General features: G+C 43.0%; 1 protein-coding gene across 1 annotated transcript in view; it reads right to left on the bottom strand.

Moving 5' to 3' along the window:
• The window catches only part of dchs2 (dachsous cadherin-related 2), a 57,904-nt gene that overhangs the window by 18,632 nt on the left and 25,922 nt on the right, over positions 1–13,350 (bottom strand). The window contains exons 10-13 of the mRNA XM_061984129.2: positions 11,836–12,075; positions 9,704–9,838; positions 8,316–8,525; positions 3,917–4,777 (exon numbers count right to left, since the gene is read on the bottom strand). Of these exons, the coding sequence (XP_061840113.1) occupies positions 3,917–4,777; positions 8,316–8,525; positions 9,704–9,838; positions 11,836–12,075 (1,446 nt within the window). The remainder of the gene's footprint in view (positions 1–3,916; positions 4,778–8,315; positions 8,526–9,703; positions 9,839–11,835; positions 12,076–13,350) is intronic.

Genomic DNA, 13,350 nt, shown 5'->3' with positions numbered 1-13,350 from the left:
ACTGAGTTTTGTTTTTTAACTATTTCTGCTGGTGGGGTGCCTCTGGATTTTTTCAACGCATAAAATGTGCCTTGGCTCAAAAAAGGTTGAAAAAGAGGAAAAAGAATGGCTAAGCATCGAGCAGTACGACACAAGAAGCTAACCACTAAAGCTTAAATGGAAAGTAGGGCTGATCGATCCAGATGTCGATACTATATATTCCTAGTATAGTGTCGTTATATGAACGATACTAAAAAGATTAGCTCAATAATTGTATTTTTGTTGCTCTTATTATTACAAATTACTTTTTCGGTTGTTTGTGTTATTGCTAACATAGTCAGGGAGTAAGTCTCTGGATGCAGGAAAGCTTTGAGGGCAAAACCCAAATGTTTTGAATGGGAGCCAATAGTATATTTTCTCTTTTGTTTAGTTAGTCACTTTATTTTTGTAAAAATATTGTATGTAGCATTCTATACCACAACTTTATTCACCTGGTTAACAATAATACCAGCACATTCTAGATTTAACAAGACGAGCTTAGTAAAATATGAGTTATTGTGTGAATCTTTGGGCACCTAAAAATTCGACGCCTGGGCGTCCCTGATTCTTCTGTGGTTCACTGTAACTTTGCACTTGTTCCACGTATCAGACAGGACACAAATGCTAGCAACACTAGCATAGCTACGTGTGCTAAAGTGCTAACATTAAATTCACATTTTAAAAGCAACCTTGCTACATTAGGCTAGAAAAGCTCCTTCTGGTTGCATGCAGATGGCCTAAAACATTTAAAAAAAAATTTAAATAAAAAACTTTAACTTCCCGTTTTTGTAAAAATATATATTTTACAAAAAATATTAAATTGTTTTAAATTATGAATCGGTTTAGAATTGGAATAAATAAGATTTGTGATTTGGATGGGAATTGATTTTTTGTGCATGGGGAGGAGATCTTGCCCCAAGTGGAGGAGTTCAAGTACCTCGGAGTCTTGTTCACGAGTGAGGGAAGAGTGGATCGTGAGATCGACAGGCGGATCGGTGCGGCGTCTTCAGTAATGCGGACGCTGTATCGATCCGTTGTGGTGAAGAAGGAGCTGAGCCGGAAGGCAAAGCTCTCAATTTACCGGTCGATCTACGTTCCCATCCTCACCTATGGTCATGAGCTTTGGGTTATGACCGAAAGGACAAGATCACGGGTACAAGCGGCCGAAATGAGTTTCCTCCGCCGGGTGGCGGGGCTCTCCCTTAGAGATAGGGTGAGAAGCTCTGTCATCCGGGGGGAGCTCAAAATAAAGCCGCTGCTCCTCCGCATCGAGAGGAGCCAGATGAGGTGGTTCGGGCATCTGGTCAGGATGCCACCCGAGCGCCTCCCTAAGGAGGTGTTTAGGGCATGTCCGACCGGTAGGAGGCCACGAGGAAGACCCAGGACACGTTGGGAAGACTATGTCTCCCGGCTGGCCTGGGAACGCCTCGGGATCCCCCGGGAGGAGCTGGACGAAGTGGCTGGGGAGAGGGAAGTCTGGGCTTCCCTGCTTAGGCTGCTGCCCCCGCGACCCGACCTCGGATAAGCGGAAGAAGATGGATGGATGGATGGATGGATTACTTGCTATAATTTCAGTTTCAGTTCTATAATCTATTGTCAAAGTATCGGATCAAGACTCAAAATGGGGTCGAATCAGAGTCGGACGCCAAAACTGTTGATGGTGACATTCATAATTATACAAAGTAATGTAATAAACTGCAAACAAATGAGTGTCAGATCACCACCAAACAATCTTGATTTTGATAAGTAACACCTAAAACTATCTTGGTAATTATACTTCTTGTTTTATACAGTTTTTATTTATTTATTACATTTTAGTATTTTTAGGTGATATATTTTGCACTTCTTTTAAGATATATTTTTCTATTCTATATTATTCATCCTTATATGTTACAATGTAAACGTGACACTGCATGCACTTTATTTTTGTTTATGTCTGTACAGCACTTTTTAAATGTGCTGTATAAATGAATAAACTGAACTTAACTAAAACTGTCCGTAAGAAACATCAAAACAATATGTAAACAATATGTAAAAATGGTATATTTCCATGTGCTTTTTTTAACATGTCATAAAAATCCGCAGGTCAACATCCAGCAGCTTTATCTAACTTTGTATGTGCTTTAAAATGTTACTACGCAGCTGTTGGTGTGATCGTTGTGTATGTTACATTTGTCGTATTGTTTACCATCAACTCAATAGCGCTATTAATGCTGACCGAGCAGTTTGCTCCTTACAGCGATCACAACATTGGTTCTGCTGTGTTGTTAAAAACAGCCACATTTGCATTTCCACTTTCTCATGCACTCCAAATCATGACTCAAGTTAAAACATTAGATCAGGGGTGTCCAAACTTTTCCAGTGAGGGCCACTCAATGAAAAATCAAAGGTTGCCATTTTAATATTTTTCCATTTTAAAACAAACACTTTATATTGATTATTTTTTAACTCTTAGGGCTCTCCTCAAGTTTGGTGAATTGTCTCAGTCATAACATTTTTAAAAGTAAATCATATGAAAATATTGTTTTTTACGTTCAATGCCTACATTTCCAGACTAACTTCAGCTTTATTCCGTCGATATAAAGTGTTTTGTTTCTTTATGTTTTTTTGCCTTTTTTGTCAAAGAAAACCCATTTTTTATGGCAAAAAAACACAAAATATGCAATTGTTTCCCTCAAAAATGGTCAAAGTGGAATATTTGTGGTGAAGTAAATAGACTCTTAAATAGTTCAATAATTGATAACATTGATTTTGATTCATTTGTGTGGAGTTTGCATGTTCTCCCCATGACTGCGTGGGTTCCCTCCGGGTACTCCGGCTTCCTCCCACCTCCAAAGACATGCACCTGGGGATAGGTTGATTGGCAACACTAAATTGGCCCTAGTGTGTGAATGTGAGTGTGAATGTTGTCTGTCTATCTGTGTTGGCCCTGGGATGAGGTGGCGACTTGTCCAGGGTGTACCCCGCCTTCCGCTCGATTGTAGCTGAGATAGGCTCCAGCGCCCCCCGCGACTCCGAAGGGAATAAGCGGTAGAAAATGGATGGATGGATGGATTATTTTTTGAGCAATGACAGTTTAAAAAAAATAAAAAAAATGGCCCTCTCATAAAAGTCTTATATATATATATATATATATATATATATATATATATATATATATATGTATTTTTTTCTTCACTTTCAATGCTTAAATCTCTAGATCATCTGCCCATTTTGTCACCAACATTTTTTTTTTTATATGGCAAACACACAATATGCAATATTTGACCCCCCAAAAATATTTAAAAGTGGAATATTTGATTTAATTGTAGCCTTTGATAGGTCAATAATAACAACATTTATTTAGATGTATTATTTTTTTGAGAAATGAGAGTTAAAAAAAAAATTCCACTAAAAGGTATTGGGGATCCAAAAATGGCCTACTGATAAAAGTTTAAAAAAAAACTTTTTTTCTTTACTTTCAATGCTTGAATCTGTAGATCAACTTTGTTTTATGCCCATTTTGTCAGAGAAAACATTTGTTTTTACATGGCAAACATGCACAATATGCAATATTTGACCCCCAAAAACAATTTCAAAGTGGAATATTTAATTTAATTGTAGCCTTGAATAAGTCAATAATAACACAATTGATTTAGATTTAATTTTTTTTGAGCAATGACAGTTTGAAAGGGAAAAAAACAGCCTGCATGGCAGCTTTATCAGTGTCAACATTTCACCTTTAGAATCTTATTTTTAGAATGTTCCGTGTGCCATTAAAGAATTAGCTGTGGCCCACACCTTGGACACCCTTGCACTTAGATCTTTCCGTGCCCAGGCCCCAATTCTTACAGCATTTTTTGCGTATTCCGCTAAAACCAAAAAATATCCCTGGCAGAACTCAAGCGGTCCCACTTACCTGTCCTGCTGTTCTCCTGGATGGTGGCGTTGTACACTTTGCGCGAGAACTGCAGACCCTGAGGTTCTCCTTCTAGGCGGACAAACACCAAGCAGCTGGAGGTCAAAGCAGGAAGTCCTCGGTCTGAAACGTGCACCTGAAGCTTCTTGACGGAGAAACCCGCCCTCACTCGCCGTCGGAGTGAAATCTCTCCTGACTCGCTGTTAACGACGAAGAGATTCTCTTCGTCCGACAGGGAGAATACGACCGTTCCGTTCGGACCCTGGTCCGCGTCGGTCGCCGTCACGGTGGCCACGACCTGGTTCGGAAACGTCCTCGTGGAGATGAAAGCGTCGATGGGATTGTGTTCGCAGACGGGCACATTGTCGTTGACGTCCTCCACTTGGATGGCGACGGATGCAAAGGAGCTGAGCGGTCCTTGAGCGCAGCCGTCTGTAGCCATCACCCTCAGGCTGAACCGGGCCTCGCTCTCACGGTCTAGCGTCCGCGTGGTCCGGATCTCACCCGTGTACGCGTCGACGGAGAAGGCGCCTCGGCTGCTGTCCTCTGTCAGCGAGTACGCCACGGCGCCGTTGGACCCCTCGTCAGGGTCCAGGGCGGTGACGCTCAGGACCTCCACTCCGGCCGGGAGACCCTCGCTGAGAGAGGCCTGGTAGCTCTTGCGGGTGAAGGTTGGGGTGTTGTCGTTCTGGTCCAGAAGAACCAGCTGGAGCTGCGCGGTGGAACTGAGAGGGGTAGGGCCGCAGTCGCGGGCCTGTATGGTTAGCGTGTAGTTCTGCTTGTTCTCACGGTCCAGGACCTGCATGGTCCTGACCACGCCCGTGTGACTGTCGATGGTGAAGACACCTCTGTAGTCCTCGCCTACAAATACATAAATCAATTAACCATGATGGTCACTGGAGTATTTAATGAGTCCACAAGGAGTATGTGGAGGAGGTCAGCATCCAGCAGCTTTATTTAGCTCTGCATGCGATCGAAGGGGAACTGCACTTTTTTGGAATTTTTTTTTAAATTCACAATCTATGCAAGACAAGAACACACGCTTTTTTCTTTTTGCATTCTAAGTCGTAAAATACGGCAAGTATGAGGTGGCTAACAGTGGAGCTAACACTATTCTGCCCATAAAACATCCAAAAACCACCAACAATACTCCATTTACATCTTGTGACCTCAATATTAACAAAGTATTAGCGATTGAGATGTCCGATAATGGCTTTTTTGCCGATATCCGATATTCCGATATTGTCCAACTCTTAATTACCGATTCTGATATCAACTGATATATCGATATATACAGTCGTGGAATTAACACATTATTATGCCTAATTTTGTTGTGATGCCTCGCTGGATGCATTAAACAATGTAACAAGGTTTTCCAAAATAAATCAATTCAAGTTATGGGTAAAAAAATGCCAACATGGCACTGCCATACTTATTATTGAAGTCACAAAGTGCATTCTTTTTTTTAACATGCCTCAAAACAGCAGCTTGGAATTTGGGACATGCTCTCCCTGAGAGAGCATGAGGAGGTTGAGGTGGGCAGGGTTGAGGGGGGGGGGGGGGGTAGGGTAAGGGGTAGCGGTGGGTGTATATTGTAGCGTCCCGGAAGAGTTAGTGCTGCAAGGGGTTCTGGGTATTTGTTCTGTTGTGTTTATGATGTGTTACGGGGCGGATGTTCTCCCGAAATGTGTTTGTCATTCTTGTTTGGTGTGGGTTCACAGTGTGGCGCATATTTGTATGTTGTTTATACGGCCACCCTCAGTGTGACCTGTATGGCTGTTGACCAACTATGGATTGCATTCACTTACGTGTGTGTGAAAAGCCGTAGATATTATGTGATTAGGCCGGCACGCAAAGGCAGTGCCTTTAAGGTTTATTGACGCTCTGTACTTCTCCCTACGTCCGTGTACACAGCGGGGGTTTAAAAAGACATACATTTTACTTTTTGAAACCGATACCGTTAATTTTAAAGCATTTATCGGCCGATAATATCGGCAGTCCGATATTACCGGACATCTCTAATTAGCGATATTGGTAGTATAAGCGCTAACACAGACAAACTACTTTTAGTGTCGCCGTGATCCCAGAGAGCTAACTAGTTTATGCTGCTATATTGACATTTTGAGCCGGCGAGCTGCTGCATCGCCTCTGAGTTGGTGAAAATTAATTTGAGATGATAAATCATGCCTTTCACCTGGATAGTAGAAGGTTGTGGCCATAAACCGAGAAGTTGGTCAACTTTGACATCGAACTTAGATGTAGATGGTGAAAAAGACACAAAAAGACGACTGTTCGCAAGACATTTTTTTCCTAACCATTTGTGAGGATTATGATTAATTCTTCATCTAAAGGGAAGATATAAACATCCCATCAGTCGGCATCCCATTGAGAGCAGATTCAGTGATTGTTTTATTGTGATCGTAGTTTTATTCGCCCAACTCAAGTTTAAGTCGTGCCCACTTTAAGTCTAAGTCGCACACACTTTAAGTCTCGTCTTTTTATGCAAAACAGGAATGTCCACTGCAGAGGACGCTGGTTCTCAGGAGGAGCATGTGGTCAAAAAGAGCTTGGGTGTGTTTTCCTTTACACGTTCTTATGCACTGCAAACATTGACGTTAAATCTACTTGTTATACAGGTAAAAGCCAGTAAATTAGAATATTTTGAAAAACTTGATTTATTTCAGTAATTGCATTCAAAAGGTGTAACTTGTACATTATATTTATTCATTGCACACAGACTGATGCATTCAAATATTTATTTCATTTAATTTTGATGATTTGAAGTGGCAACAAATGAAAATCCAAAATTCCGTGTGTCACAAAATTAGAATATTACTTAAGGCTAATACAAAAAAGGGATTTTTAGAAATGTTGGCCAACTGAAAAGTATGAAAATGAAAAATATGAGCATGTCCAATATTCAATACTTGGTTGGAGCTCCTTTTGCCTCAATTACTGCGTTAATGCGGCGTGGCATGGAGTCGATGAGTTTCTGGCACTGCTCAGGTGTTATGAGAGCCCAGGTTGCTCTGATAGTGGCCTTCAACTCTTCTGCGTTTTTGGGTCTGGCATTCTGCATCTTCCTTTTCACAATACCCCACAGATTTTCTATGGGGCTAAGGTCAGGGGAGTTGGCGGGCCAATTTAGAACAGAAATACCATGGTCCGTAAACCAGGCACGGGTAGATTTTGCGCTGTGTGCAGGCGCCAAGTCCTGTTGGAACTTGAAATCTCCATCTCCATAGAGCAGGTCAGCAGCAGGAAGCATGAAGTGCTCTAAAACTTGCTGGTAGACTGCTGCGTTGACCCTGGATCTCAGGAAACAGAGTGGACCGACACCAGCAGATGACATGGCACCCCAAACCATCACCCAACCATTCAAATTTTGCATTTCCTTTGGAAATCGAGGTCCCAGAGTCTGGAGGAAGACAGGAGAGGCACAGGATCCACGTTGCCTGAAGTCTAGTGTAAAGTTTCCACCATCAGTGATGGTTTGGGGTGCCATGTCATCTGCTGGTGTCGGTCCACTCTGTTTCCTGAGATCCAGGGTCAATGCAGCCGTCTACCAGCAAGTTTTAGAGCACTTCATGCTTCCTGCTGCTGACCTGCTCTATGGAGATGGAGATTTCAAGTTCCAACAGGACTTGGCGCCTGCACACAGCGCAAAATCTACCCGTGCCTGGTTTACGGACCATGGTATTTCTGTTCTAAATTGGCCTGCCAACTCCCCTGACCTTAGCCCCATAGAAAATCTGTGGGGTATTGTGAAAAGGAAGATGCAGAATGCCAGACCCAAAAACGCAGAAGAATTGAAGGCCACTATCAGAGCAACCTGGGCTCTCATAACACCTGAGCAGTGCCAGAAACTCATCGACTCCATGCCACGCCGCATTAACGCAGTAATTGAGGCAAAAGGAGCTCCAACCAAGTATTGAGTATTGTACATGCTCATATTTTTCATTTTCATACTTTTCAGTTGGCCAACATTTCTAAAAATCCCTTTTTTGTATTAGCCTTAAGTAATATTCTAATTTTGTGACACACGGAATTTTGGATTTTCATTTGTTGCCACTTCAAATCATCAAAATTAAATGAAATAAACATTTGAATGCATCAGTCTGTGTGCAATGAATAAATATAATGTACAAGTTACACCTTTTGAATGCAATTACTGAAATAAATCAAGTTTTTCAAAATATTCTAATTTACTGGCTTTTACCTGTATACTGTATAAGTTTAGGAAGTAACCAAGTTTCTCCGATTAACCTCACGTCCTCTTTATCACAATTATACTTTGTTTCTACGTCGCTTAACGTCAAACTACTTTTCCCATGGTCCCCTGTCAATTCCACTGCACAAGAATCCTCCCCGAACAGAACCCGTCCTGCCGTCGTCTCACCTTGTATGGAGTAGTGCACGGTGCCATTCTCGCCTCGGTCCGGGTCGTAGGCCTGAGCCGTGTGAAGGACCCCGGGGGGCAGGTTTTCCGGCACGCCGATCTGGAAAGAGGACTGCGCGAAGTCCGGAGGGTTGTCGTTGTCGTCCAGCACGGAGCACAGCACCGTGGCCACGCTGGACAAAGGCCGCGAGCCGCTGTCACGAGCTTGGACTGAGGACGCGAATGAGAAACACAAGACGTATAAAACCTCCTTTTTAGAAGCTGAACCTACTTTACTTTTAGACATATTTCATCTTTGCCTTGACTTTTTCATCTCATATCTAACAACTGTGCACTTAAGATGTGACTTTAAGGTTTTGCTACTTACGTATAAAATACTACACAGTCTAGCTCCATCCTGTCTTTCCGATTGTATTGTACCATATGTCCCGGCAAGAAATCTGCGTTCAAAGAACTCCGGCTTATTAGTGATTCCCAGAGCCCAAAAAAAGTCTGCGGGCTATAGAGTGTTTTCTATTCAGGCTCCAGTACTATGGAATGCCCGGTAACAGTTAGAGATGCTACCTCAGTAGAAGCATTTAAGTCCCATCTTAAAACTCATTTGTATACTCTAGCCTTTAAATAGACCCCCTTTTTTAGACCAGTTGATCTGCCATTTCTTTTCTTTTCTCCTCTGCCCCCTTCTCTCTTGTGGAGGGGGGGGGGGGGCACAGGTCCGGTAGCCATGGATGAAGTGCTGGCTGTCCAGAGTCGGGACCGGGGTGGACCGCTCGCCTGTGCATCGGTTGGGGACATCTCTATGCTGCTGACCCGTCTCCCCTCGGGATGGTCTCCTGCTGGCCCCACTATGGACTGGACTCTCACTATTATGTTAGATCCACTATGGACTGGACTTTCACAATATTATGCTAGACCCACTGGACGTCCATTGCATTCGGTCTCCCCTAGAAGGGGGGTGGGGGGGGTCACCCACATCTGCGGTCCTCTCCAAGGTTTCTCATAGTCATTCACATTGACATCCCACTGGGTTGTGAGTTTTTCCTTGCCCTTTTGTGGGCTCTGAACCGAGGATGTGGTGGTGGCTTGTGCAGCCCTTTGAGACACTTGTGATTTAGGGCTATATAAATAAACATTGATTGATTGATTGAGCTTTTTTGCTAATTTTGCAGGTATACACCTCAGTCTCTCCGATGGAAAACCTAACCTGGGTCTGGCGCACCTTCGGGTGATTCGTCCTTTCCTGTTATTACGTTTCATTATCAGGTCTAATTACTCGCCACGCTGCTGACTGGACTAATATTCTGATAGAACATCTGAAAGCGCTTTATCCCCGCTGAATGCTTCCAGGGCAGTACAACTGAGGGGGGGATGCGGGAGAGTGGTCCTACCTCTGAGAGTGAACTGCTGCTGCTTCTCTCTGTCCAGGAAGGAGGCGGTGCTGATGAGTCCACTAGACGGGTTGATGCTGAAGAACTCGTAGCCCGGTCCAGGCGACAGACTGTACCACACCACGGCGTTCTCCTCTGAGGGACACAATCATGAAGCAAGTGTAAACAAGGTGAGGAAAACATCTCTCTGTGTGATTGCGGTAATAACAGTTCGGGAAGCACAAAGGTGGATCCAATCGGGCTCGATCTGCCTCTCCGGGAGGAAAACAGCGAGCCTTATTAGCACAGATGGCTCGGATTATAGAAATCATCACGAGAGCTTTGAGATCTCCCCGAGGAGCGACATGCTTGCTGTTCTTGGACACTTCTCACCCAAAGAATGTTCAGAGCCCCCCCATCCCGTCTAGGCAGCAACATTCAAACGGACACACTGTCGGCAGCGGGAGACGAAATAAATGGGACTTAGAAGGCGTGTAAGAATAAACAAGGCTGTGATTGGAGGTCAGACGTGTGAGATTAGGAGGGATGTTCGGGCTCAGTTGGACATGGACGCACAGGGTTGGGTGTGATTAAAGCCTTAAAACAAATCAACTGGAAAAAAAACCCACCAAAAGTGCGATCTTTAACAGGCCTGGAACTAAATCAGCCAATCAGCAAAGAAAATAGTGAGGAAAATATAGAATTAATACACTGAAATAATCAAGTTTATCTTCAATTGAGGATGGTCACGGTCCAATCTGATTCCTTACAATTTGCCCGTAGAGGACAATTAGTCGAATCTATGGCGCCATTTATTTATTTCATTTTTTTTAAAGCACAGGTAATTGTGGGAATGTATGTAGTAACAAAAACTGGCCACTAGGTGTCAGTGACGGCCCATGGATGCACACATTGCACCGGTCGCCCACATCTGCGGTCCTCTCCAAGGTTTCTCATTGTCATCCCACTGGGTTGAGTTTTTCCTTGCCCTGATGTGGGATCTGAACCGAGGATGTCGTTATGGCTTGTGCAGCCCTTTGAGACACTTGTGATTTAGGGCTATATAAATAAACATTGATTGATTGATTGATTGACATACCCTACAAGGAGGAAAACAACGATAATATGACCCTCCCAATGTTAACATAATAAACTCCTAATTGCTTCGATTTAAATCACGTCACGTCCGGATCATTAAGTATGCGTGGTAGTCAAACCAGCTCGGCGCCATTTAGCCTTTCTCGGAGAAAAATTCCCCCGATGCTTGCGTTGTTTTCGGCTGTACGAACCGTTTGAATCGCGAAAAAGAGGTCATGCTGTTACGATGTGTTTTAACATGCCTTAAAACAGCAGCTTGGAATTTGGGACATACTCTCCCTGAGAGAGCATGAGGAGGTTGAGGTGGGGGTGGGGGGGCTGGGGTAGCGGGGGTTGTATATTGTAGCGTCCCGGAAGAGTTAGTGCTGCAAGGGGTTCTGGGTATTTGTTCTGTTGTGTTACGGTGCGGATGTTCTCCTGAAATGTGTTTGTCATTCTTGTTTGGTGTGGGTTCACAGTGTGGCGCATATTTGTAACTGTGTTAAAGTTGTTTATACGGCCACCCTCAGTGTGACCTGTATGGCTGTTGACCAAGTATGCTTGCATTCACTTGTGTGTGTGACAAGCCGTAGATATTATGTGATTGGGCCGGCACGTTTATTGGCGCTCTGTACTTCTCCCTACGTCCGTGTACACAGCGGCGTTTTAAAAAGTCATACATTTTACTTTTTGAAACCGATAATTTTGAAACCGATACCGATAATTTCCGATATTACATTTTAAAAATTTAAAATATTACATTTTAAAAATTTAAAATTAAAGAATTTATCGGCCGATATTATTGGACATCCCTAATTATTATATTATGACAAAGGTATGTCAAACTTAACGTTGAGCGTGTAGTAAAACTGGATTATTTAAGATTAAATTAATACCAAAAGTGCAAATTTACAACTTATAGGAAGTGCTAAAACTCCCCCCCAAAAAATGTTGAGTAACATTTATAGATCAAAGAAGAACATGCTACATTTTGGTATTTTGGTGAGGATCTGGATAAAGCACACAGGGTTTAGTTGAAATCACTCGTGCATCGGCCCCCGGAATGGAAATGTCACCTGAATCGTGGTCATCAGCAGACACTCGGACCACCGCTTGTCCAGGCTCCATGTTCTCAGACACGGCGGCGGCGTAGACGTCCCGACTGAAGACGGGCGCCCGGTCGTTGACGTCCACCACGTCCACCGTCAGAGTCTGAGTGGAGGAGAGCGGAGGCCGGCCGCCGTCCACCGCGCCAACCGTCAGTCGGTGGGAACGGTCCGTCTCAAAGTCCAAAGGTGCGGAGAGCAGCAAGAGGCCTGAGAACACAACTTTAAAAATCAATAGTTGTCTTGCCTCCACATACGTCACATTTTATTGACTAAAAGTGGATATCTCCTGATGTTGTCTTATTTTACAACTTCGTCCCGTGTCCTCTGTCAAAACCGATAGTGTTCTTGTTTAGACGAGGGCCAACGTTTCAGAACATTTCAAGTCATTCGTTCAATACTGGGAAAAATGTACAGCGTTTGATGGCAGCTGCCTTTCAAAACCAATAGGGCTCTTGTGCAGTATAGTCCTATGCCAACAGCCCTTGTAAGTCTGCAGTGGTGACTTTGGTATTATTCATCAGAGGTCATGTTTGCTTTAAGCAACCTCGGCCATCCAGTGTATGACGTATGTCAAAATGGATAGGGTTCTTGCTTCGAAAAATATGTCAAGAGCGACGACTTGAAGGGGGACTCATTTTCATGGACAGTATTGTGAATTGCAGAGGCCTCTGAAGAGAACTGTGAGTCGTTGCCATTCCGTCTCTGATATCTGTCGAAATTGATAGAGTTCTTGCTTTTTTTCTTGAGATTTCTGGCATTTTGTTTTATCTTGTCAAAATTGATAGGGTTCTTATTTTACTTTGAATGTCTCTGCTGTACCATGTCTGACAGCTGTCAAAATTGATAAAGTTCTTTACTGATCGGGTTCTTGCTGTTCTCTTAACATTTATGTTACTTTGTCTCTGATAGTTGTCAAAACTAATAGTGTTCTTTTTGTTCTCTGTAAGTTACGGTCATTCTAATATCTGTCAAAATTGATAGGGTTCTTGTTTTCCTGTTGAAATTTCTGCCATTCTGTGTCTGGCAACATTGAAGGATTAATGATTTTCTCTTAACATCCTTGCTAGTTCAGGTTTGCTATCTGTCAAAATTGATAGGGTTCTTGTTTTTCTCGTAACATCCTTGCTAATTCAGGTTTGCTATTTGTCAAAATTGATAGGGTTCTTGTTTTTCTCTTGAGATTTCTGCCCTTCTGTGTCTGTTGGTACAGTGTCTCTGCTGTACCAAGTCCGATAGCTGTCAAAATTGAAAGGGTTATTGCTGTTCTCTAAAAAACTGTTAATTTGTCTCTGATAGTTGTCAAAATGTATTCTTGCTTTTCTTTTTAAGTTTCTGTCATTCCGTCTAATATCTGTCAAAATTGATATGGTTCTTTCTTTTCTCTGAATGTCTCTGCTGTACCAAGTCTAATAGCTATCAAAAGTGATAGGGTTCTTGTTTCTCTCTTAACATCTCTGCTATTTCAAGTTTGATATCTGTCAA

Source organism: Nerophis lumbriciformis, linkage group LG25 (genome assembly GCF_033978685.3).
Source record: "Nerophis lumbriciformis linkage group LG25, RoL_Nlum_v2.1, whole genome shotgun sequence".
Taxonomy (NCBI): domain Eukaryota; kingdom Metazoa; phylum Chordata; class Actinopteri; order Syngnathiformes; family Syngnathidae; genus Nerophis; species Nerophis lumbriciformis.
The sequence above is the reverse complement of the archived record's forward strand: the minus strand, read 5'-3'. Positions and strand labels throughout refer to the sequence as shown.